General features: G+C 41.3%; 1 protein-coding gene across 1 annotated transcript in view; it reads left to right on the forward strand.

The window, feature by feature from the left end:
• Window positions 1-9,093, forward strand: part of RABEP1 (rabaptin, RAB GTPase binding effector protein 1) — a 101,954-nt gene extending 92,861 nt beyond the window's left edge. The window contains exons 15-18 of the mRNA XM_075014039.1: window positions 622-677; window positions 1,584-1,682; window positions 2,514-2,630; window positions 7,921-9,093. Of these exons, the coding sequence (XP_074870140.1) occupies window positions 622-677; window positions 1,584-1,682; window positions 2,514-2,630; window positions 7,921-8,022 (374 nt within the window). The 3' untranslated portion in view covers window positions 8,023-9,093. The remainder of the gene's footprint in view (window positions 1-621; window positions 678-1,583; window positions 1,683-2,513; window positions 2,631-7,920) is intronic.
• Window positions 9,094-10,364: the final 1,271 nt, after the last annotated feature.

Consider the following 10,364-nt stretch of genomic DNA (forward strand, 5'->3'; position numbering starts at 1 on the left):
CATTTCACGGTAGATTGACTTTGTAACGTTAATGGTACCTTAATAATAGCACTGCATGCTCTGAGAGATTGACGCTCAACCAGGGAGGGGACGTCACTCTCTGAATACTTCTATGGTACAAGAATGTAGATAAAATAGGTTGAGCTGAGGAGATGACATTTGCCCCTCCCTCCGTTAATACTGCCCAGTGACCATAGGTATATGTTGGCATCTGCCTTAAAGGAAATCATTTACATGCCAGAGGAAGATTATTGGGGTTATAAACTATGGAGAGATGAAAGTTATAAGGGAGAAATGTAACAGCAACGAAGGGTCCTGTGGCACCTTATAGACTAACAGAAAAGTTTTGAGCATGAGCTTTCGTGAGCACAGACTCACTTCATCAGATGCTGGTCACTCTCAGAATGAATGAGGAGAAATCTTCAGAACTCATCCTTACACATTAGCTTTGCAGAGACCTCTGGCTGGGGGTGGACCATTCCATACAGCAGAAAAGGTCTTTAGATGTATTTACCATGCATTTAGATGTTTTTTTAATGGATTGATAAAAATGAAGTGTAAAATTTGGAGAAGTTAGTGCCTTGATGAAGTGACAAGTTTGTTTTTCCTTCTGTTTTGCAGCTTCCATTTCTAGCCTAAAAGCAGAATTGGATAGAATAAAAGTGGAAAAAGAACAGGTAAGACTTCAGTCTGAAGATCATTTAAGAATTTTATAAATTTAATTGTGGGGGAAAAAATAGGTTCATAAAGTAGGCAAGAAGGCCAAAAAGGTTCTTGTTGCAGTAGAAACTGTGTAAATATTAGCCCCTCTCATGTCATGGAAAACAAGCTAACTTTCCCTCAGGGTTTTTCTTCATTGTTACTAACCAAAATAAGCATTTTATAAAATGACTCTGAATGAGGATGCTGTTTGACAAGTCACTGATGTCTAGGGAGATACAAGCAGGTATACGCCTAACTAGATAGTTTGGACACAACAAAATAGCAGAAATGTAGCCCTTTGAGGACTAACAAAATGATTTATTCAGTGATGAGCTTTTGTGGGACAGACCCAGTTCAGTTTGGAATTATACCACATTGTGGCCTTCATGTACCTGTGTAACTGCAGCAGCTGTACTTACTTTCATTGAAACCTTCCACAAAAAGGCAGAAGCGCTTATTCTGCATCAGAAAGTTTTCTGACCACAGTGTTTATTGCCAGATTAATGCAAGTTAAGAACTCGGATGCTTCTGAATTTTAAGGAGCAGTACTGTCATTTAAAAGAAACAAATAAATAGATGTTTGAAATTCTGAGGACAGCATTAGAACATGGGCAGCAGTGTAAGTTTTTGCCACCTTAACACTGGCCTTTCCAATGCTTGTATATATTTCCTGTACTAACCTTAACAGGTAATATGTGACTAGCTACAGGCATTTCCTTCCAGTGTTTTTCCAGGAAAGATAGTAGTGGTGATGGCATGGTTTGTAGTGGTGTTTGTGTACAAGACAGTTACACAGATCTTTCTATGTAATGTTTTGAATGCTAGGCATTTGTGGAAAAAAGAAAATTTTAGGGGGTAATTGATTTTCTTTGACTTCACAGTTGGAGTGCACCTTGCAGGAGAAACAGCAGCAGCTAGAGAGTCTTCAAGAAATGAAAAACACTCTTGAAGAACAGCTAAAGAAGGAGACCACTGCAAAAGTAACTGTTACATTGGTGGTTATGTATGAAAATAACTTTTGAATTTGTACAGACACTTGTGTTTTGTCAAGTGTAAAGTTCTGAAAGTTCCTGTGAGTGGTCAGAAAGGGTATGGCTAGCGGTAAAGGATGAAACAGAAAGGGAAGAGTGAATCTCGGATGTCCAGAGTGTGGAAGGCTCCCTAGAGAAATTGTTGACAGCCTCATTCCCAGTCTGTCCCAAACTGGATTCGGGAAAGCACTACTGCTGAACCAGTTATCCAAAACGTTGTTCTGAGGTTGCATACATCCACCATAGTTCGACTTTGGTGCATAAAAATAATTCCCTGATTAACACCACTCCTGGTTTGGGTCCCCTGAGACTCTGAATATTTGAAAGTTTAGTGTTCATGATAGGGAACTGTCCTGCATTTGCAGAGGAATTAATTAATTGTGGTTTGATTTCTGTGTCCACCTTGATTAAAACCCAGATGGAAAATACTGTAACATCCTGTGAGAGAATCATTATACACCATTTACTGTCTGTTTCATTGTCAAAAACTTGCCGTTTCACTTTGAGATCTGTGGAATTAGGGTGCTAAGAAGGGTGTTTTGCTACATTAATGAAATTAATTGTTGTCATCCCTTCCCTCTTGCAAACTGGGTATTAACCTTTTTTACAGATAGGGAAACTGAGGCTTGGAGCAATTAAATGGCTGGCCCAACCTCAGGCAGGAAAACTGTGAAATATACCCAGATCCCCTGAATCTCAGAGCCATGCTTAATCAGAAGTCCATCCATGGCCCTTTTGCATGTAGTTTCTGCAAGTCGTGCTTAACTTTTCTCTTTCTAGACTAATCTTGAACAGTTGATGTTTGAAGAGAAGAACAAAGCTCAGCGACTGCAGACTGAACTAGATGTCAGTGAGCAAGTGCAAAGAGATTTTGTAAAGCTTTCTCAGACCCTTCAGGTAAGGGCTGGGCAATCAGTCTGTCTCAAGTATTACATTTGTTCATTCCTGTATGTAGTCTGTAGTTGGAGTGCTGTGTGAGACAAAGGCTGGGGCCATAAAGCAACTGACGATATTGTGAGTAGTGAAGAATTTCTAGTGTGATCCCAACTGTGCTCATATTTAGCCTGGCTGTGACTGCTTGTCCCCCAGCTCTTTCCCAGTGGCCAGTAGGGACTTACTGCATTAAATTGAGTTGTAGAGAACCACACAAATCTCTCTCTGATTTTCTTACATTGTGGAGACCACCTCATGATGTTACCTCTGTATACAGCTTAATCATAGAGATTCATCATGATGTAACTATTGAAGTGCAATATCAGAAATGTGCAGTATTTGTTTCTGAATTAACTTGGTCACTCGTCTGGGTTGTGTATTTGCTGCTTTTTAAACTATAGCTTATACTACAGGACATTTTATCCCTATCTCTAAGTCATGTGTTTAATCCCAACAGGGAGAAACTATTGTTGGGTTCTGGCTATCACAAGTCAGCCAAATAAAGGGATTTTAATACTTAGCAGATTTCTGGTTACTCATTCATGCAATGGAGCGTGGTTCAGATTGCGATGCAATTTCTTATCCACCCAGACAGATTTCTAATTGGGGTATCCTGAGGTTCAGTCCCATATACTTCAACTTCTTGCACCACCTGTTCAGTAGAGTCACTTAGGCTAGATTGAGACCGGAGGGATTTGTGAGCAGAAATTTTTGTCAGAAATTAACTCCTGTTAACAGATCACAGCCGGACTGCAGGATGGCTCAAAAGAGCGATCCACTCTGTCAACAGAGAGCAGTCGGACTGCCTTGCCACTCTAGCAGCAAAACAGCCAGCTGGAAGCACAGCAGACAGGGTTGCCCTGGTGTCCCTGAAGCCCTCTCTGTCGACAGAAGGTGCCCCAGAGGTTATGTCTACACTAGAAGCTGACAGGGAAATCTTGAGTCAACAGATTGCATCTATACACAACTTGCTCTGCTGACAGAGAGCTGCCAGACTGCACTGTCCTCTGGTGCCAGAAAGCGGAATGGCAGCTCTGCAAAGAGGGCTGCTGGCAACCATAAGCCCTCTCTGTCAACAGAAGTGACCCGTACAGTGCTCTATCTACAGATTGTTATGCCTCAGATTTTTGAGGGATAATACTGTCGAGGCAAATGCAGAGTTTAGTCAAGACTCTGTCAACAGAATGCTTTAAGTGTGTAGATGCTCCCTGCGTTATGTTGACAGAGGTCCCCTTCTGTCAGCACAACTCTCTAGAGTAATCCCAACCAGAATGTCCAGACTGGCTTTTTGTCAGCAGATATCTGTTGACACAGATGTTTTTCCTCGTGGCAAGTGGGATACAGCTATCAACAAAAGTGCTGTGTTCTGTCGCCTTACTGTCAACAGAATGCCATTGGGAATCTGGACACTCTGCAGGTTTTGCTGACAAGTCCCTCTAATGTTGAAATAGCCTTTAAAAATACAATTGATAAGCTGTAATTCACATTCCCTAATGTAGGTAGTAAACAGAATCACATGTCTTTGAGCGTGCCCAGTAAAAGAACTCTGAGTGTTTCTTGCTGGAGGTGATCCAGATGGATGAGTGGAATGGGCTGGTAACACTTTTTCACTTACTTGTTTCTGCATTAGTAGGCAATACAATCAAGTACTGTTCTCTGTAAAACTCTTTTATTTGCTGACATGCTGTTACAAATCCACACAGTTTTAAAAATGCATTGACTCAGTCTCCTTTGTGAAAATGTACACAGTTGTTGTTTCAAAATATTCATGTGGCTCCAAAGAGGTAGGGTAAAAAGCCATGCTTGCCATTGCTTTCTTGATTCCAAATTTATTCATATGGTTATGTTTGTGACAGGCTTCTGACCTAAGTTCCCACTAAGTGGAGAAAGGCCACACAGCTGCCTATTAAGCCTCATGCAAAGGCTCACAGCTGCAGTGGGGAAAGATGCCTTTCCCCCAGCATGGACCCACTGTACTAGGGAGAGGTGCCCTTTCCACTGCCAGGGGAGAGGCAACCTGGCTGTGTCATGGATCAGCTGTGGCCAGAGGACAGCTGCCCCTCTTCCAGCCTCCACCTGCTGCACCCATGGAGTGGCACCCTCTTGCAGCTCAGCACTACTGGAGCTGCCATGGTCATGAAGAGGCTCCTCTCATCTGACCCCAAGCTGCTGTGGTGAAAGAGATCTGGAGAAAGTCCCTTCTCCCTGGGGCAGCTTTCACCCAAACACCAAACCCCCAGCTAGAGGCCCCACATCCCAACCTTCTGCCTGAGCCACCCCTCCCATACTCTATACCCCTTGGTTCCACCCCTGCCACACACCATCTCTCTGCAGAATGAATTTTGTTATGTGCACCAGTATGGGCGTGTAAAACATCATCTCCATATTAGTGCACAGAACAAAATTCATTCCACGCCTGGACATAAAATATTAGAGGGAACACTGTTTCTGCCTGACCTTTGTTTCCTGTGGCTGGGCAGTCTTCGTCAGTCTCACCTATAGGAATGAGCATGTCCACCCTCCAACATCCTGAATGTGGGTAGAATAACTCATCAGTGTTTTATGTGCTAGCTCCACTCTGTGTAGTACGGGCCCTGCTGTATAATGTGTAAGGATTTTACATTCTACATGATGGCTGTGTCTACACTAGCCCCAAACTTCGAAATGGCCATTTCGAAGTTTACTAATGAAGCGCTGAAATGCATATTCAGCACTTTGTTAGCATGCGGGCGGCCGCGGCACTTCGAAATTGACGCGCCTTGCTGCTGGGCGGCTCGTCCTGATGGGGCTCCTTTTCCAAAGGACCCCGCCTACTTCGAAGTCCCCTTATTCTCATGAGCTGATGGGAATAAGGGGACTTCGAAGTAGGCGGGGTCCTTTGGAAAAAGAGCCCTGTCAGGACGAGTCGCACGGCGGCAAGGCGCGGCAAGTGCCGCGGCTGCCCACATGCTAATGAAGCGCTGAATATGTATTTCAGCACTTCATTAGTAAACTTCGAAAGGGCCATTTGCGTGGCCATTTCGAAGTTTGGGGCTAGTATAGACACAGCCGATAGGTGACAAGGGTTTTTTGCTTTCCTCTTCTTGTACGTGGGGATTCTGGATGCAGTGGCAAAGACAGGCTATGTCTGTGGCTGATTATTCTATATCTAAATCAACAAGCCACTTGTCTGGCATTCCTGATGCTAAGAACCAGGATCCCAGTGCTAAGACCTTTTGCTGCCAGGTAATTCTGAATCCAAATTCAATGGTGTAATTTGATGTGCAGAAAAGATACCAGTATTAAAAACTTACTAAATATGGTCTTGGCAGGGGTATAATAGATGTCACCAAATATGTGCCCCGAGGTATAATCATTAATAGCTCATTCATTACAGTAGCTTGGGATCACAAGGTCAAGCGTAAAGACAAGAGGAAAGCTTACTCAATGAATGAATGCATTTATTGATTTAATAACCGGATATCCACTTGCTAGCTTTACACTCAATTAAAGCTGCTGCCATAAAATAATTCCTTGATTTTTTTTTTTTGGGTCAGTCTTGTGAAGAGCAGTTAAATTCAGCTGTGTTAAGGTGGTGTAAGTAACATGTTAGCAAGCTGGAGTGAGGGGTCTGAGGCCACATCTACACTATGGGCATTATTGCTGCATACCTATAGTGACATAACATCAGAGTAAAGGCTCAGAATACATTGATAGAAGGACTTTTTTCATTGATGTAGGAACTCTTCTGTGCTAAGTAACAGTAGCTAGATCAGTGGATGCATTCTTCCATGGATGTAGCTGCATCTACACTGGGGAATAGGTCAGTATAGCTATGGCTCTGGCGGGTGGATTATACACATCCCAAACACCATAGCTATGTCAGCTTAAGTTTTAAGTATATACCAGGCCTGAGTTGGTTTAATTCTCATGATGCCTATTAGGACGTGTAAGACAACAGGCTGGGGATATGCTACTTTAAAAACGTCCATCTTTGGACACAATTCTGCTGGCTACTTCTAATACACGTCAAGAGGTTAGACGACAAAGATGCATCAGGAAAAGCAACTATTCAGTGTGTGCGCAAACCAGGATAGTTGTAAAGTAGCTGCCTGCAGCATTTTAACCTGCAGCCTGAGTCCTCAATAAAGTTGAACAGAAAGTGACATTTATTATGCTCGCTCCAATACCTCGTCTTTTGAATTACTCTTCTCTACTCCTCCTTGTCAGTATATCACTGGTACATTGATACCACTAGATGAATGTATGAGATGTGTGACAGCAATGAATCACCTAATTTAAACACTACTAAAGTAGCAGCTTTTTAAACCTAAGATGCCTCCTGCTCTTAGATATATACAACAGATATTTACTCCAGTACAAACTCCTTGGAGTTTAACTTGCCTTTTCTAGAAGCTGGGCTCTGAGCAGACTTCTCCTCCTTGATTTCCTACACCTAAGAGGCTGTGTTTTATTTTCCTGTGGGTTGATGGGCTGTAAACAAGATTAGAAGATCTCTACTGCCTCCACTCCTTTTCTTCCAGAAATATTTACCTAGTTTGAACACTTTAATTATCAATCATTTTGCGAATGGGTGCATCGAAATTTGTATCAGCATGCTAATGTTTGGAGTAATTTTGCAAGCTCAAGATGAGATTTCTTTCCCCCTTTTTTTTTTTTGATCTTCTGGGCATCTTTAGCAATGATGCCAAGCGCTGCATCATTAATAATTAATGGAAGATGGAATTACGTAAATTGTGTCAATGAAGAACTAAAGTTTCTTATAAGGAAACAGTTGAGTGGTAAAGTAACTAGATGTTTTTGCCCCTTTTTTACTTGATCTTGAATGTACCTGTCTGAATCCTCTTTTTAGGCATTTGTGGTGTAAGAAAGCACCACTTACTGAGTATGTGTCCTAAGGGGAGAATGCAAAATCCATTTCCTACCTTGGAGAGGAGTTAATTTCAGATTCTCTAGTGGTTGGCATCAACTAATATCATCACTGACAAGAGGCCGACAAACTTGAGTTGTATGGACTTTTTGGAGGAAGCAAACAAGTCAGTTATTGTTAACTGAATTACGCTGTTTACAGAATACAGAGCCAGCCCACTGATTCTCAGCTGAAAGTCCAGGGCTTTGGTTTATGTGCGGGAGTGGGCAATGTGGATATTCAGATAGCATGTCAGAGCTGACATCCACTCTAACAGTGTATCTCCTGGCTTGAGTAGTATTTACAGGCATTTTACTAGCTCATTGTATTAATTGTTTTTTGTAGGTGCAGTTGGAACGGATCCGGCAGGCAGATTCCTTGGAGAGAATCCGTGCAATCCTGAATGACACAAAACTGACAGACATTAATCAGCTTCCTGAAACATGACACCCTGATGAGCAGGGCTCCAAGGCTGTGTTTGGGGTTTTTAACTCATCTTTATAGCAACATTAATTATTATTTAACTCTAACTGAAAGAGCAGATGATGACTGGGGGGAACAATGACCGAGTTTGTTTCTAGAGGGGAGAAGGTTTTGCACAGGGCAGGAAGAGAGCACCAGGGAGCCTTGCAGTGTAGAAGAGAATTTTCTTATGGGAACACTAATGGGTGCAGTGTTTTCCACAGTAAGTGGAAAGAGTCCTTTATGTTCCGATTTTTGTTTTTTTGGCTAACTTAACCTAATCTGGAACATTTCCCCTAAATACTGTGATCAGAGTAAGTGCTGGAAATCAAAACACATTGAAGAGCAAAGTGATTGAAGTTTTCCTGTTTTGAATAGTCAGTATAACAGTATTCAGGTAGAAGACAGGCTGAGGTGTAGTGTGCTGTATGAATATTTTATATTAAAATATGAATTTATTAGCAGGACACTGGATATTGATCTTATTTCCTAACTCAGTGCTGCTTTTTTAACTGGTGAACAATCTGAATGCTGTTCAAATGTGATTGACGTGTGCTTCAGGAGCTGATACAAGTTAATCTAAAAATGAATTAATCAGTAAAGAATGGACTATAAAATTCTGCAGTAAGAAATGCACTTTTTATGACTTCATTACAGGTTTAATTTTTTAAAAATTGGAACCAAAACTAATAATTTTAGAACTGAGGTGTTGCTAGAAATATATTTGTGTTAATAAAATTCCGCTCCATTTTAAGCAACACATAGGGTATTTGCACACATCTGCTGGGGAGAATGTCTGCGTGAACTAGCTTTTTTACCCAGTATAAATTGTCATTGAAGAAAGAGGGTTATGAATTAAGGAAAAATTCAGTCTCACACCTATGCCACATATAGGTTGGGTTAATAGAACATGCAACATGCATTACATTCTGCATCATGCAACACAAAAGAACTTGGAACTGCATTATTCTGCAGTTTTTAGGCCAGTGCATCTCTCGTGTGTCCTGTTATTGCTTAAACCAGAGGAAAATAGCCCAAATCCTATTCTGACCTTAACTATATATTAAGGTAACATGATGCAACAGTAGCAAAGAGATGACTGTGATATTCCACAGGTGCTAGGTTTGGGTTTCTTGTTATTTAAAACAGTATTATAACATGATATATTTAAATATTGGAATTCCATACAGAGCATCAGAATAATGGTGGATTATCTGTAACTGTAATGCTAAGTGTTGCAAACTCTGAATATTTGGACTGGCCCCAGTTATAACTGAACTAGCTTGGCATTTGAGAGAAAGGGAAGTCATTTGATCAGTATTTCAGAGTTAACTCATGAAAAGGGTACTAGGAATGAATTATATCTTCACCATATTAACACTGAGCATATACAATTCTTAAGCAGCACATGCTCTATCATATGTATGCAGTTGAAAATTTGGGCCTCTGTGGTAGCAAGTCACAGAAAAAGCAACTGTTTTCAGTCTGAAATAAGCTAAGCATTTACAGGTCAATGTGTCAACCCAACATTAGAATGATGGGAGAGGTAATCTCTTTTATTGAACCAATTCCTGCTGCTTGTTGTTTGTTTCTAATAAAAGATATTACCTCATTCAGCTTACACTGCTAATGTTGTACTGGTACGTAAATGTGGTGGTAGTGCTTTAAGAAAGACAGCACTTTTATGAGAACTGGAATAAATCCTTGATGCAAGGAAATAATCATTCAACATCTTTTCAACACTGACTCACTTCTCAGCCTCAGTTCTGGTCATTATAGTGGTCATGCTTTCATGTAGCTATGGTGGTGGGTTGCAGATGGTGGATGTGATGTCTTGCAGCAGTCTTCAGGAAAAGTGAGTGGCTGAGCTGTTAGTGAACATTCATAAACTTTCTAGTAACTAATATAGCAATTACACAATGGAAACTTGCATGCGTGTGTATGTTGGTGTCCTAAAACTTTTGGCCTGGAATGGTGGCTGCACAAGTAGTTAGGTGAGAGTAGGGAAGAGAGCTGAGAAAGGGAACTAAATGATTCTTTGCTTGTACGGAGTGTACTGGAGAAGCAATCTCAGCTCAATTTTTTGTGCGTGGGGTGTTTCCAAACCTTAAATTTGGACAGCTAATTAATGTTCTTGTAGTATTCTCTAGTCTCACTTTGCTACTCCATGTTTCCAGCATGATTTTCCTCCATTCAGCTTTTAACTACTAGAGAGGGCTGAGCCCTTCAGCTGCTAATGTTGGCTCCTTGCTGGCCACCCTACCTCCTCTTACATACAGGAGAGAGCTCAAAACCAGTTGAGCTTTTGTTGAAAACATAGCCTTAAG

This window comes from Carettochelys insculpta, chromosome 19 (assembly GCF_033958435.1).
Source record: "Carettochelys insculpta isolate YL-2023 chromosome 19, ASM3395843v1, whole genome shotgun sequence".
In the NCBI taxonomy this organism is placed as follows: Eukaryota; Metazoa; Chordata; order Testudines; family Carettochelyidae; genus Carettochelys; species Carettochelys insculpta.